The sequence below is a fragment of the Bombina bombina genome, chromosome 9 (assembly GCF_027579735.1).
Source record: "Bombina bombina isolate aBomBom1 chromosome 9, aBomBom1.pri, whole genome shotgun sequence".
In the NCBI taxonomy this organism is placed as follows: domain Eukaryota; kingdom Metazoa; phylum Chordata; class Amphibia; order Anura; family Bombinatoridae; genus Bombina; species Bombina bombina.
In genome coordinates this window covers 21,842,294-21,859,230 of record NC_069507.1, presented here as the reverse complement: position 1 = coordinate 21,859,230, position 16,937 = coordinate 21,842,294, and the positions used below count along the sequence as shown (strand labels likewise).

The 16,937-nt window shown below is 39.0% G+C and overlaps 1 protein-coding gene across 1 annotated transcript in view; it reads right to left on the bottom strand.

Annotated features, from left to right (window-relative positions):
- Positions 1-2,197: 2,197 nt before the first annotated feature.
- Positions 2,198-16,937, bottom strand: part of WNT8B (Wnt family member 8B) — a 99,747-nt gene continuing 85,007 nt past the window's right edge. Inside the window, exons 6-7 of the mRNA XM_053692855.1 lie at positions 10,899-11,041; positions 2,198-2,758 (exon numbers count right to left, since the gene is read on the bottom strand). Of these exons, the coding sequence (XP_053548830.1) occupies positions 2,198-2,758; positions 10,899-11,041 (704 nt within the window). The remainder of the gene's footprint in view (positions 2,759-10,898; positions 11,042-16,937) is intronic.

Genomic DNA, 16,937 nt, shown 5'->3' with positions numbered 1-16,937 from the left:
TGTGTAATGTATATTTATTAGACAGTGTTATTATGAGTGTAACTGTACTGTGTAATGTATATTTATTAGACAGTGTTATAAGTATAACTGTACTTTGTAATGTATATTTATTAGACAGTGTTATTATGTGTGTAAATGTACTGTGTAATGTATATTTATTAGATAGTGTTATTATGTGTGTAACTGTACTGTGTAATGTATATTTATTAGATAGTGTTATTATGTGTGTAACTGTACTATGTAATGTATATTTATTAGATGGTGTTATTATGTGTGTAACTGTACTGTGTAATGTATATTTATTAGATAGTGTTATTATGTGTGTAACTGTACTGTGTAATGTATATTTATTAGATAGTGTTATTATGTGTGTAACTGTACTGTGTAATGTATATTTATTAGATAGTGTTATTATGTGTGTAAGTGTACTGTGTAATGTATATTTATTAGATAGTGTTATTATGTGTGTAACTGTACTGTGTAATGTATATTTATTAGATAGTGTTATTATAAGTGTAACTGTACTATGTAATGTATATTTATTACATAGTGTTATTATGTGTGTAACTGTACTGTGTAATGTATATTTATTAGATAGTGTTATTATGTGTGTAACTGTACTGTGTAATGTATATTTATTAGATAGTGTTATTATAAGTGTAACTGTACTATGTAATGTATATTTATTACATAGTGTTATTATGTGTGTAACTGTACTGTGTAATGTATATTTATTAGATAGTGTTATTATGTGTGTAACTGTACTGTGTAATGTATATTTATTAGATAGTGTTATTATGAGTGTAACTGTACTGTGTAATGTATATGTATTAGATGGTGTTATTAGTGTAACTGTACTGTTTAAAGTATATTTATTAGATAGTGTTATTATGTGTGTAACTGTACTTTGTAATGTATATTTATTAGATGGTGTTAATATGAGTGTAACAGTACTGTGTAATGTATATGTATTAGATGGTGTTATTATGTGTGTAACTGTACTGTGTAATGTATATTTATTAGATAGTGTTATTATGTCTGTAACTGTACTGTGTAATGTATATTTATTAGATGGTGTTATTATGTGTGTAACTGTACTGTGTAATGTATATTTATTAGATGGTGTTATTATGTGTGTAACTGTACTGTGTAATGTATATTTATTAGATGGTGTTATTATGAGTGTAACTGTACTTTGTAATGTATATTTGATGTGTTTTGTGCAACTTTTTTGACTCGCTTAACAGTTAACCTTAGCTCTGAAGTCGTGCTAACCCGATGCGTGTTAAATTCAAAGAGTATACTCTCAACTTGTAATAGGCACAGGATAAACCCCTTATCGCTTTTGCACCACTCATAATCTAGCCCATAATTCAAAGAGTTTATTCTGTGTCTAAATGTTTCCCTGTTGGAGCATTGATAGGACAAATTAAAGTTATCACCGACTGAGGCAACATTTTTACACAGCCATATACTTAAAGGGACTTTACGCACAGAGTATACTTTTCCACAAAATATTTAATCATACATACAAAAAACCCTTTTGTAATAAATTGTCAATTATTTTTTCTTGCTGTTCCTGAGCCTTCTACGTGTGACATTAGCAATACTTGCTTTGTGTTGTAGTTTTTATATATATATATATATTTCCCTAGTTTGGCACAGCAATGGTTATAAGATAAGATACAAAAGAGGCTTTTAAAGAGGTGTCCCTTGAATGAATATAATGTATATTTTTAAATGCTTGTATTTTCTATGCAGATCTTTTGTAATGCATTGATTAATTACTTGTATATACTGCACATATATAAAACATTGTCTCTAATGTCCCTTTAATACTCTGCTGGTCACTAATATGCAAAGCTGTAAGACAGTGTTTCCCAGATCTTTTCCCAGAGACCCCAGCAGGCCTACAAATGAGTTACTTCACCTGAGCATGACTGGCTGAGCCACGGATGGACTAACTGTGGTCTAGTTCGTATACCAGCAATTCTTGGCCTATTTAGGGCTGCACCAAGAAGATTGTTCTAATTGATTCTAATTAAATGTTCAATATACAAAACATTAGTTAATTAAAAAAAGGAGCATTTTCCACACCAGATAGCATATTGTGTAAGTCTCTCAGTTTTTTATGTATGGTGTCTGTGCCCACTTTAGGGGTCTGGTACTGGAGTGGTTATGTTATGTAACACTTAGTTCACAACTTCTTTTTAAGCTTTGTTTCCTTCTTGCGTGTAACACCACTCCGCTCACGTTTTTCCTTTTTGACGCAGAAATACTTGGTTACGCTTTTTCTACACTGCTCGCATTTTACTGCACAGCACCAGTGAAACTTGCAGTTGCAGCTGGACACCATGTCCGCTCTTCTTTCCTCCACCACCAGCCCACAATCTCCGCACAGACGTTTGCAGCTTCTTTTCTCCCACTTGCTTAAGTTCTTCCCTCTCTTGAGACATTCTCTACCCTCTGTACCTAGAAGTCCCAGTGTCTTGTTCTCCAAGCAGTAGTCTGGGGAATCTTCCAGGTGAACAAGTTCTTTTTTGGAAATCGAGTTGAATGTTTCAGCTATGGCCCCTCTACTGGCAGCGCTGTTACCTGCTCCTTGAAGGAGATCTACTTTCAGAGCTTTGTGATATTTTTCTTTCAAATAATATCCCACCTCCCGGAATTCAGGCAGCTGAAGCCAACATGTCTGGGTGGTGCAACTTCCAGAGACCCCATGACATTTGCAAGTTCGTTTCATTGTGCTTTTCACTGCCTGAATAGAAAAAAGGAGAAGTCGAAAATGATTAAAATCCCAAACAGGAGAATCAAACCAAAAATACAACCTATGAAAAACAAGTTGTCATATGAGGCGTTCATCACAAGGTAGATACAATTAACCATTTTTGTTACACATTTCTTTAAAAATATGTGTTTTGAAAAGGGATATCTCATATCTTTAGGTGAGAACCAACATAATCTGCTTTATTTTTATGTTTTGCACTTCTGCTCTCATAAATCCTGCTGTCCCAGAGATGTGTGTAATACAGAGTCACTCCTAATCACAGCTAGAATGTTGCAACAATCTGTCTCCTTCATTCTGTTTCTGACTTTTGTTTATTCATTCTGTAGTATCCTGTGAAAATCAACTCTTCACTCTATCAGACTCTTAGCCTAGTTTCAACCTTTAAATTCTTCTTAAAACCTACATCTTACAATCATTCCTCAAACCTGAGCTCATAATAATTCCTCATACCTACCTCTTCAGAGATCCTTACCACCTGACCTAATTATCATCTACCTTTTCAGAGATCCTTACCACCTGACCTCATTATCACCTACCTCTTCAGAGATCCTTACCACTTGACCTCATTATCATCTACCTCTTCAGAGATCCTTACCACCTGACCTAATTATCATCTACCTCTTCAGAGATCCTTACCACCTGACCTAATTATCATCTACCTTTTCAGAGATCCTTACCACCTGACCTCATTATCACCTACCTCTTCAGAGATCCTTACCACCTGACCTCATTATCATCTACCTCTTCAGAGATCCTTACCACCTGACCTAATTATCATCTACCTTTTCAGAGATCCTTACCACCTGACCTCATTATCACCTACCTCTTCAGAGATCCTTACCACTTGACCTCATTATCATCTACCTTTTCAGAGATCCTTACCACCTGACCTCATTATCACCTACCTCTTCAGAGATCCTTACCACCTGACCTCATTATCATCTACCTCTTCAGAGATCCTTACCACCTGACCTCATTATCATCTACCTCTTCAGAGATCCTTACCACCTGTCCTCATTATCATCTACCTCTTCAGAGATCCTTACCACCTGACCTCATTATCATCGGCCTTTTCAGGGATCCTTATCACCTGACCTCATTATTATCTGCCTCTTCAGAAATCCTTACCACCTTACCTCATTATTATCTACCTCTTCAGAGATCCTTACCACCTTACCTCATTATCATCTATCTCTTCAGAGATCATTATCACCTACCTCTTCAGAGATCCTTACAAACTGACCTCATTATCATCTACCTCTTCAGAGATCCTTACCACCTTACCTCATTATCATCTTCCTCTTCAGAGATCCTTACCACCTTACCTCATTATCACCTACCTCTTCAGAGATCCTTACCACCTTACCTCATTATCATCTACCTCTTCAGAGATACTTACCACCTTAACTTATTATCATCTACCTCTTCTGAGATCCCTACCACCTGCACTCATAACCCCCAAAACCTAACTCTTCAGAGATGCCTTAAATCTGAGCTCATAAATCCTTCCTAAAACCTACCTCTTTAGAGATCTATACCACCTAACCTCATAAATCTACTTTATCAGAGATAATACCACCTGCCCTCATAACCACACAACCCTACCTCTTCAGAGATGTCTACCACCTGACCTTATAAATCCTTCATCAAGCCTACCTCTACAGAGATCCCTACCACCTGACCTCATAAAATGTATCTCTTCTGTCTAAGATCAGTTGTCCAAGCCAGACATTCATTATCCTCAAGTGACAATGCTTACAATCAGCACCCAACACAAGCTACTACCCCAGTGTTTCTGTAAATGTCCACTTAGATTGTAAGCTGTATAAAAAGGCTTAGCGACAGCAATGCACTATTGTGACTAGCTGCTGATTGGTGTCTGTGCATATTCCACATATTATTGGCTCACCTGATGTATTCAGCTAGATCCCAGTAGTGCATTGCTGCTCCTTCAACAAAGGATACCAAGAGAATGAAGCAAATTTGATAATATAAAATTTTAGGTTTCATTTCGCTTTAAATATAATTTCTCTTGTTAAGTGTGTTCAGTCCACGGGTCATCCATTACTTATGGGATATATTCTCCTTCCCAACAGGAAGTTGCAAGAGGATCACCCAAGCAGAGCTGCTATATAGCTCCTCCCCTCACATGTCATATCCAGTCATTCTCTTGCAACCCTCAACAAAGAAGGAGGTCGCGAGAGGAGCTGGAGTTTTTACTTAACTATTCTTCAATCAAAAGTTTGTTATTTTAAATGGCACCGGAGTGTGCTGTTTTTCTATCTCAGGCAGTATTTGGAAGAAGAAACTGCCTGCGTTTTTTTTCTATGATCTTAGCAGGCGTAACTAAGATCCACTGGCTGTTCTCGACATTCTGAGGAGTGGGGTAACTTCAGAAACTGGGAATAGCATGCGGGGTCCTCCGCAAATGAGGTATGTGCAGTACTTTATTTTCTGGGAATGGAATTGACTAAGAAAATACTGCTGTTACCGTATGATGTAAGTACAGCCTTAAATGCAGTAGTGGCAACTGGTATCAGGCTGATAAATGTATGCGCAGTCGAGTTATTTTCTAGGGACTAGAATTTGACTGAGAAAATACTGTTAAAACTGAAATAATACTTAAGCCTTATCTGCAGTGGTAGCGACTGGTAGCAGGCTTAGTGATAGCTTTGCATGACATTGGAAAATGTTGTTTTTTAATAAAACGTTTACTGGCATGTTATTCGTTTTTGTGAGGTACTTTGGTGATAAATCGCTTTGGGCATGATTTTTTTCCACATGGCTAACATATTTTTCTGCATGGAAACCGTTATATCAGGGCTCCCACTGTTGTGATAGGAGTGGGAGGGACCTTGTTTTAGCGCCTTGTTGCGCAGTTAAAATTCTTGCACAGTCTTCCTGCTTCTTCCTCCTTGATCCAGGACGTCTCTAGAGAGCTCAGGGGTCTGCAAAATTCATTTGTGAGGGAGGTAATCAGTCACAGCAGATCTGTGACAGTGTGCTGACTGTGATTAAAAGCGTTAAATCTTAATTGATATCTGTTTTATCCGTTTTGGGTATTGAGGGGTTAATCATCCTTTTGCTAATGGGTGCAATCCTCTGCTAATAATACACTTCTTGTTAAGAATTGTTTAATTATATCTGTATTTTTGAAGCGCTGCAGCGTTTTTTATATTGCTTGTAAACTTATTGAAAGTGATTTCCAAGCTTGCTAGTTTCATTGCTAAGTCTGTTTAAACATGTCTGATTCAGAGGAAACTGTTTGTTCATCATGTTCAAAAGCCAATGTGGAGCCCAATAGAACGATGTGTACCAATTGTATTGATATTGCTTTGAATAAAAGTCCATCTGTACCGATAAAGAAACTATCACCAGACAACGAGGGGGAAGTTATGCCGCCTAACTCTCCTCACGTGTCAGTACCTGCGTCTCCCGCTCGGGAGATGCGTAGGATTGAGACGCCAAGTACATCTAGGCCCTTACAAATCACTTTACATGATATGGCTAATGTTATGAAAGAAGTATTATATAATATGCCCGAATTAAGGGGCAAACGCGATAGCTCTGGGTTAAGGACAGAGCGCGCTGATGACACGAGAGCCATGTCTGATACTGCGTCACAATTTGCAGAACATGAGGACGGTGAGCTTCAATCTGTCGGTGACGGTTCTGATCCGTAGAGACCGGATTCAGAAATTTCAAATTTTAAATTTAAGCTTGAGAACCTCCGTGTGTTATTAGCGGCTCTGAATGATTGCGACACGGTGGCAATTCCAGAGAAATTGTGTAGGTTGGATAGATACTATGCGGTACCGGTGTGTACTGACGTTTTTCCTATACCAAAAAGACTTACAGAAATTATTAGTAAGGAGTGGGATAGACCCGGTGTGCCTTTTTCCCCTCCCCCGATATTTAGAAAAATGTTCCCTATAGACGCCACCACACGAGACTTATGGCAGACGGTCCCTAAGGTGGAGGGAGCAGTTTCTACGTTAGCCAAGCGTACCACTATCCCGGTGGAGGATAGCTGTGCTTTCTCAGATCCAATGGATAAAAAAATTAGAGGGTTATCTTAAGAAAATGTTTGTTCAACAGGGTTTTATATTGCAGCCTCTTGCATGCATTGCGCCTGTCACGGCTGCAGCGGCATTCTGGTTTGAGTCTCTGGAAGAGGCGATTCGCACAGAGCCATTGGATGAGGCTTTGAGCAAAGTTAGAACCCTTAAGCAAGCTAATGCGTTTGTTTCAGATGCCGTAGTACATCTAACCAAACTTACGGCTAAAAATTCCGGATTCGCCATACAGGCGCGCAGAGCGCTCTGGCTTAAATCCTGGTCAGCGGATGTAACTTCCAAGTCTAAGCTACTTAACATTCCTTTCAAAGGGCAGACCTTATTCGGGCCCGGCTTGAAGGAAATTATTGCTGACATTACGGGAGGTAAGGGCCATGCCCTTCCTCAGGACAGGGCCAAACCAAAGGCCAAACAGTCTAATTTTCGTGCCTTTCGTAACTTCAAGGCAGGAGCAGCATCGACTTCCTCCGCTCCAAAACAGGAAGGAACTACTGCTCGTTACAGACAGGGTTGGAAAGGCAACCAGTCATGGAACAAGGGCAAGCAGGCCAGAAAGCCTACTCCCGCCCCTAAGACAGCATGAAGACAGGGCCCCCTATCCGGAGACGGATTTAGTGGGGGGCAGACTTTCTCTCTTTGCCCAGGCTTGGGCAAGAGATGTGCAGGATCCCTGGACGTTAAAGATTATATCTCAGGGATACCTTCTGGATTTCAAAACCTCTCCTCCACAAGGGAGGTTCCATCTTTCGAGGTTATCGACAAACCTAGTAAAAAGAGAGGCATTTCTACAATGTGTACAAGACCTCTTAATCATGGGAGTGATCCACTCAGTTCCGCGATCGGAACAGGGACAAGGATTTTACTCAAATCTATTTGTGGTTCCCAAAAAAGAGGGAACCTTCAGACCAATCTTGGACTTAAAGATCTTAAACAAATTCCTAAGGGTACCATCGTTCAAGATGGAAACCATTCGAACCATCCTACCCATGATCCAAGAGGGTCAATATATGACCACGGTGGACTTAAAGGATGCTTACCTTCATATACCGATTCACAAAGATCATTATCGGTACCTAAGGTTTGCCTTTCTAGGCAGGCATTACCAGTTTGTGGCTCTTCCCTTCGGGTTAGCCACGGCCCCGAGAATTTTTACGAAGGTTCTGGGCTCACTTCTGGCGGTACTAAGACCACGAGGCATTGCGGTGGCTCCGTACCTAGACGACATTCTGATACAAGCGTCAAGTTTTCAGAATGCAAAGTCTCATACAGAGATAGTTCTAGCATTTCTGAGGTCGCATGGGTGGAAAGTGAACGTGGAAAAGAGTTCTCTGTTACCACTCACAAGGGTTCCTTTTCTAGCGACTCTTATAGATTCTGTAGAGATGAAGATTTACCTTACGGAGTCCAGGTTATCAAAGATTCTCAATGCTTGCCGTGTCCTTCATTCCGTTCCAAGCCCATCAGTAGCTCAGTGCATGGAGGTAATCGGCTTAATGGTCGCGGCAATGGACATAGTGCCATTTGCGCGCCTGCATCTCAGACCGCTGCAACTATGCATGCTCAGTCAATGGAACGGGGATTACTCAGATCTGTCCCCTTTGCTAATTCTGGACCAGGAGACCAGAGATTCTCTTCTCTGGTGGTTGTCACCGGTTCATCTGTCCAAAGGAATGACCTTTCGCAGACCAGATTGGACGATTGTAACAACGGATGCCAGCCTTCTAGGCTGGGGAGCAGTCTGGAATTCCCTGAAGGCTCAGGGAGGAGAAACTCCTTCCAATAAACATTCTAGAATTAAGAGCAATATTCAATGCTCTTCTAGCTTGGCCTCAGTTAGCAAAACTGAGGTTCATCAGATTTCAGTCGGACAATTTCACCACTGTGGCTTACATCAATCATCAAGGGGGAACCAGGAGTTCCCTAGCGATGTTGGAAGTCTCGAAGATAATTCGCTGGGCAGAGTCTCACTCTTGCCACCTGTCAGCGATTTACATCCCAGGCGTAGAGAACTGGGAGGCGGATTTCCTAAGTTGCCAGACTTTTCATCCGGGAGAGTGGGAACTTCACCCGGAGGTATTTGCTCAACTGATTCGTCGTTGGGGCGAACCGGATCTGGATCTCATGGCATCTCGCCAGAACGCGAAGCTTCCTTGTTACGGATCCAGGTCCAGGGACCCGGGAGCGGTGCTGGTAGATGCATTAGCAGCCCCTTGGGTTTTCAACATAGCTTATGTGTTTCCACCATTTCCGTTGCTACCTCGGCTGATTGCCAGGATCAAACAGGAGAGGGCATCGGTAATTCTGATAGCGCCTGCGTGGCCACGCAGGACCTGGTATGCAGACCTAGTGGACATGTCGTCCTGTCCACCATGGTCTCTTCCTCTGAGGCAGGACCTTCTAATTCAGGGTCCTTTCAACCATCCAAACCTAATTTCTCTGAGGCTGACTGCCTGGAAATTGAACGCTTGATTCTATCAAAGCGTGGGTTTTCGGATTCGGTTATTGATACATTAATACAGGCTCGGAAACCTGTGACCAGAAAATTTTACCATAAGATATGGCGTAAATATTTATATTGGTGCGAATCCAAGAGTTACTCATGGAGTAAGGTTAGGATTCCTAGGATATTGGCTTTTCTACAAGAGGGTTTAGAAAAGGGTTTATCCGCTAGTTCACTAAAGGGACAGATTTCAGCTCTGTCTATTCTTTTACACAAACGTCTGGCAGAGAATCCAGACGTCCAGGCCTTTTGTCAGGCTTTGGCTAGAATTAAGCCTGTGTTTAAAGCTGTTGCTCCTCCGTGGAGCTTAAACTTGGTTCTTAAAGTTCTTCAGGGTGTTCCGTTTGAACCCCTTCATTCCATTGATATTAAGCTTTTATCTTGGAAAGTTTTGTTTTTGATGGCTATTTCCTCGGCTCGAAGAGTCTCTGAGTAATCTGCCTTACATTGTGATTCTCCTTATCTGATCTTTCATTCAGACAAGGTAGTACTGCGTACTAAACCTGGGTTTTTGCCTAAGGTTGTTTCTAACAGGAATATCAATCAAGAGATTGTTGTTCCATCATTATGTCCTAATCCTTCTTCAAAGAAGGAACGTCTTTTGCATAATCTAGACGTGGTCCGTGCTCTGAAGTTCTACTTACAGGCAACTAAAGATTTTAGACAAACTTCTTCTCTGTTTGTCGTTTACTCTGGACAGAGGAGAGGTCAAAAGGCTTCGGCTACCTCTCTCTCTTTTTGGCTTCGTAGCATAATACGTTTAGCCTATGAGACTGCTGGACAGCAGCCTCCTGAAAGAATTACAGCTCATTCCACTAGAGCTGTGGCTTCCACCTGGGCCTTTAAGAATGAGGCCTCTGTTGAACAGATTTGCAAAGCTGCAACTTGGTCTTCACTTCATACTTTTTCCAAATTTTACAAATTTGACACTTTTGCTTCTTCGGAGGCTGGTTTTGGGAGAAAGGTTCTACAGGCAGTGGTTCCTTCTGTTTAATGTTCCTGCCTTGTCCCTCCCATCATCCGTGTACTTAGCTTTGGTATTGGTATCCCATAAGTAATGGATGACCCGTGGACTGAACACACTTAACAAGAGAAAACATAATTTATGCTTACCTGATAAATTTATTTCTCTTGTAGTGTGTTCAGTCCACGGCCCACCCTGTCTTTTTAAGGCAGGTTCTAAATTTTAAAATTATAACTCCAGTCACCACTGCACCTTATAGTTTCTCCTTTCTCATCTTGTTTCGGTTGAATGACTGGATATGACATGTGAGGGGAGGAGCTATATAGCAGCTCTGCTTGGGTGATCCTCTTGCAACTTCCTGTTGGGAAGGAGAATATATCCCATAAGTAATGGATGACCTGTGGACTGAACACACTACAAGAGAAATAAATTTATCAGGTAAGCATAAATTATGTTTCTTATTGTATTAATATGTATAAAAAAACAAACTGAACTTGGATAATACAATCAATTTAAACATTATTATAAATTGATTACATCATAATGTATAAAAGAAGTGTTCTGCTGTACCTTCCTTCCTGCTTCATTATTGTGTAGGTTCATTGCAGCCCGAGCATCTTGTCCAGTTTCCAGAGCATCCACAAACTGCTTGGATATAGCTTCTCCAAAACCCACGTTGTCGCTGCATCCGCCCCACAACCATCCTTGGCCTCCTGTTAACAGCAAACATGAAATGATTTAAATGTTAAAAACAACATTTAATACTGAAGAAGGAAATAAATGTGACTTATCCAGTAATATATATTTCCATCTAAGAGATAGGGGGTGATAGTAAGCGCTAAAAAAAGCTTAAAAGGCTAAAAACTCAAGGAGGTATGTACAGCTTTAATACAATGTTAATAATCAAATAAAATCACACATAAAATGTTAAATTAAAATGCATGGATCCATGACTCACAGTATCTAAGATATACAAGGGTTAAAACATATCTGACTTTCCAATGGGTGATGTGAAAACACAAGTTACAGCTGCATCAAAAAACAATAGTGTGAACCAACGTGTTGAAGTACACAATAGGTGGACTCTGAACTGATATCAATCTGTAGGTGAAATAAAGTGAATTAAAAACCTGGTGTGTGAGAAAATGAATACAAAATCTGGAAGTTGGTGTGAGAAGTGTTAAAATCAATCAACAATTAAAAAGGCAATACAAAATAACATAACAAGTGCAAAAATCTTTACAAGTGATACTCAAAAAAGAAAAAAGGTTTAAAGGACTAGAATGGAAACCACTCAGGCTGGAAGTGAGGAGTTGCCAAAATAGCACTAGTGCTTCTGTACAGTCACGATACTACTTCCATATGAGTCTGTCAGGATGTCCTCCAGGTGTCGTGTATATCTGCTTTTCAACAAAGGATAACAAGAAAATGAAGCTAGAAGTAAGCTTTTTGTGCGTGTTGGGTAGTGCTCGTATTACAAGTTGAAAGAAAAATGTTTTTGCTTGCGTTCTAACCGGACAAGCGCACGTGTTAAAGTATTCCCCCATAGAGGTCAATGGAACAAAAAAACTGGGGAAAAACTTAAACACCCTACTCATGTGCAAACCCAATCCCCTATACACTTGACTCAGATCTTTCTTTCACTCCTCACATTCAGTCCTTGGCTAAATCCTGCCGCTTCCACCTTTAAAACATCTCTAAAATTAGACATTTCCTTACAAAAGACACAACTAAGATTTTAATCCACTCTCTCATCCTTTACCGCCTCTACTACTGCAACTCCATCCTCTCTGGTCTCCCTAGCTGCCGCCTAGCTCCTTTACAATCCATAATGAATGCCAGGCTCTTCTTCCTTACACGTCACTCTTCTTCATCTGCCGCACCTCTCTGCCAATCCCTTCACTGGCTTCCTCTTGCCTCCAGGATTAAACACAAAATTCTCGCTCTGACACACAAAGCCCTCAGCTGCACTGCTCCCCCCTATATCTCAGACCTTGTCTCCAGATACTCTCCCTCCCGTCCCCTTCGCTCCACTCATGATCTCCTACTCTCCTCCTCTCTTGTCACCTCATCACACTCCAGTTTACAGGATTTCTCCAGATTGGCTCCCATTTTATGGAACTCTCTGCCTCGCTCCACAAGACTCTCCCCTAGTTTCAAAAGCTTCAAGTGCTCCCTGAAGACTCTACTTTTCAGGGACGCTTACAACCAACACTAACCTTCCTATCTCCCCTAAAACCCCATAGCATGTAAGCCTATGAGCCCAGCTGTTTGTAGTCCACCTTCATAAGAGCCGACTACACCAGTGCAACTCTCAGCAGGACCCTCTACCCATTTGATCCCTGTAATTGTTTTTTATATACCACCCATGTTCATAGCGCTGTGGCACCTGTTGGTGCTCTACAAATACCTGATAAGAAATAAAAATAATAATATTATCGAGTTTACTAACCCGACATGAATATATGAATATATCACATTCCAATGTTCTTCATATTATTATTCTTTATTTATAAAGCGCCAACAGATTCCGCAGCGCTGCCCATGGGTACAAGGATAACAGTACAATGGAGAAACAATACGATAAGATAAATACAGGGGGAATTGAGGGCCCTATTCCCGTGGGAACTTAAAATCTAGATGGGATACAATAATATGTTCTATTTATTCCTAAGTATATATTTCTACATATATCTGATAGCATTTTGGCACAATATATATCTATGATAATCTACAAAAGGTTATACAGACTGCGAAAAGGTTAGGGTATATATGCTTTAAGATTTAAGGGGATATTTCTCCTAAATCCCCAGGGGAAAGGACAACAGAGAGCAATTAAAATCTAAAGCGCCAGTACAGGCAAAATATACCCAAGAAAAAGAGAGCATGCAATTTAGTGTTTATATAAAAAAAAAATTTATTCTTCAACAAATGTCACAAAAAGAACCTAAAAATAAAAATATGTATAACATGAGATGAAAATCTCCTAGGTATAAATTAAACCTTATACAAGAATTCAGACAATAAAATATGTGATTGGCCAATCTCTATTAAAATGTGAGTAATCTATAAAAAAAATTACACATATATTGTAGGTTACTATTTGGTTTATGCACTTAGCGCACATACTCTTAGATTATCAGTAGATAATTTGATGATAGATATTGTGTTACAAATTGCTTGATATTCTGATACATACAGTTCTAGTTGCTTACATTAGTAACCTACAATATATGTGTAATTTTCCTTGTGTAAATGCTTTTATAGATTACTCACATTTTAATAGAGATTGGCCAATCACATATTTTATTGTCTGAATTCTTGTATAAGGTTTAATTTATACCTAGGAGATTTTCATCTCATGTTATACATATTTTTATTTTTAGGTTCTTTTTGTGACATTTGTTGAAGAATAAATTATTTTTTATATAAACACTAAATTGCATGCTCTCTTTTTCTTGGGTATATTTTGCCTGTACTGGCGCTTTAGATTTTAATTGTTCTCTGTTCACAATATATATCTATACCTATATATACACGTATATATATATATATATATATATATATATAGTTACATATAGGTATAGATATATACAGAAATATAGGAATATCTATTTATAAATACACTGTCAGAAAAAATGTGCAAAAATTGTACCTTTAGAGCAGTGATTTTTAACCTTTTTTGCCGTGGCACACTACCATTCCAAAATTTTAAAAAAATCACACATTCTAGCCTAATACAGCGCATATATATATATATATTTACACACACACACATACTTTATGTATTGTGCTGTGATGGCATGCCTCCTACAAACTATACGTGACATATTGACATTCATTCACAAACAATCATAATGATCGTCAGTAAATGCATGTCAATATGTCATGGTTGTAAATGATGCCTGTCACATACCTCCCAATATTTGAAAGACACCCCTGGACTGGGAGTAAAAAACAAGCATAAGCAAAATTTAAAAAATATGTCACACTGTTGTCAGTCTGCCGTGGCACACCTGAGGATCTCTCAAGGCACATTAGTGTGCCACGGCACACTGGTTGAAAAACACTGCTTTAGAGGTACAACAGCTTGTCACTGGGGCAGTATCCTCAAAGGTGTTTTATCTTAGTATCAATATCACACAAAAGGTACACCCGCTGTACCCTTTAACATGGGTACAAATTAGTACTAGTGATGTCCAGTTCATGAACGAATCGTTCATTTGAACTGGTTCTTTTCAGTGAACTGTATGAATCAGTTCACCAGACTGAACTGATTCGTTTGCAAACAGTTCACTTCCTGAGTCTGCAGCAGCACTGGTAATACGATCCTAGAGTGAGTTCTGCTTCTGATAACTCCTCCTTTAATGAATCACACAGCAGAATCTCACTCTAGGATCATATTACCAGTGTTGTTGAATCAGTGTACTGTTAGCTAACTCGTTTGCAATGAATCGCTCTGTTAACAGTTCACTGATTCAAAGAGTAATATGCCATTTCTGTATTGTGTTACACTTTCACAATAAATAGCATTTTATTTGTTAGCTACCCATATTTCCCCACAATTGCTTTTTTAATGAAGTGTGTGGAAAACGACAATGTACGTTAAACTTTTTTTTTTTTAACATAATGCTGTCTTGTAACTTCATTAGGGCTACTACATATTCTAAAATAAAGAACCACAGTAGATTGCTTTCTTTTTTATATTCATAAGGAAAGGAAGCAAATTGTATACAATTTGTAAAATGTTCTCAAATAAACTACAAGCTGGTACGTGCTGGATTCACACAAGGAGGAGTCCATGATTGATTTGATGCAGGAGCAACTAGCAGCAGAGAGCAGACACAGTGACTCAGGACTCGCAGAGAGCAGACACAGTGACTCAGGACTCATTCTAAATGATTCAGAATCGCTGCGTCTGTACTGAATCTGCGATTCTTCTGCTCTGCCTCTCAAGCGCATCACGTAATCAGTCGGTTCATGAACCGGTTCAGTTAATCGAACCGTCCGAAATGAACCGATTCATCAGGATGAACCGAACTTCACATCACTAATTAGTACCCTTGCAGATTGTACCTTTGGTGACTAGATGGACCTCAGTGCTATCATACCATATTGTACCCTTAAAAAAATGGTGCAAATCTGGCCTTTTAAGGGTAGGGTACTACCCCAATCGTATAGCAAATCCAAAGACTGCTACAGAACTACCTGAGAGAACCAGGCTAAACAACTAGTTCCAAAAAAGAACTACCCATCAATAAGTTGTATATCACTCTGTACTAGACTTTAAAAACACCCCATTTAATTTAGGGTGACATGCCACATAAAACATAAATATATAGAAAACATATAGAAAACAACCTAATAGTAAAATATAACTCTAACAAAAAGAAGGGGGATTCGGGGGAGGGATAAACGATAAAACTCACAACCATTCATTGAATTGTCATTCTATGCAAAATATATGCAAATGAGTATATTTGGTGATGAACCTGCTACCAATAGATGGAGCTGTGTTACACATATCAAGGAACTTTCAACCAACAGATGGCGCTATAACATGTCATACAATGTCCATGTATGTGACTGGAGAACGGTTACAATTTTATTTTATTTTTTTTAAAAACTGGTTCTTAAACAGCTCTTGTTTATTTTATAGAGTTTAAAACAAAAAAAATCTTTGTAATTTTAGTTAATACATTTGCTTTATGTTTAAGAGTTAACATCTTGATGCTCTAAATATAAACATTAAAATGTTAAAGGGACAGTGTACACTCATTTTCATATAACTGCATGTAATAGACACTACTATAAAGAACAAGATGCCCAGATACTGATATAAAAATCCAGTTTAAAACGGTTTAAAGACCTACTTAGAAACTCTCAGTTTAGCCCCCCCCCCCTTCTTTTGCATATGAAAAGACCCTTAACACAAACAGCAGCAAGCTGGAGAAGGTAGCTGACGGTATTCACATAAAACTTTGGGGCTTGGTTAGGAGTCTGAAAATCAGAGCAATGTTATTTAAAAATAATCAAAACTTTACATTTTTTTAAAAATCAAACTTTATGGGCTATATAAATAGATCATCTACAAAACATATGCAAAGAAAAAATGAGTGTATAATGTCCCTTTAAGTGCTTGTTTGCTATTTAGAACCAGCAACACAGTATCATTGAATATATGGGTTATTAAAGGGACATAATACTCATATGCTAAATCACTTGAAACTGATGCAGTATAACTGTACAAAGCTGACAGGAAAATATCACCTGAGCATCTCTATGTAAAAAAGGAAGATATTTTACCTCACAATCTCCTCAGCTCAGCAGAGTAAGTTCTGTGTAAAAAGTTATACTCGGCTGCTCCCAGCTGCAGGTAAAAAAAATAAAAAAATGAAGAAATGAACAGCAGCCAATCAGCATCAGCAGTGCTGAGGTCATGAACTTTTACTGTGATCTCATGAGATTTGACTTAACTCTCATGAGATTTCATTGTAAACTTCCCTAAACTGAATAGGGAAATAACATGAGAATGAACAAGGCTCATCCCTTCAGCTGTCCCAGGACAGACATAGTGATATGCTGCTTAGAAATCCTTTACAATGGGAT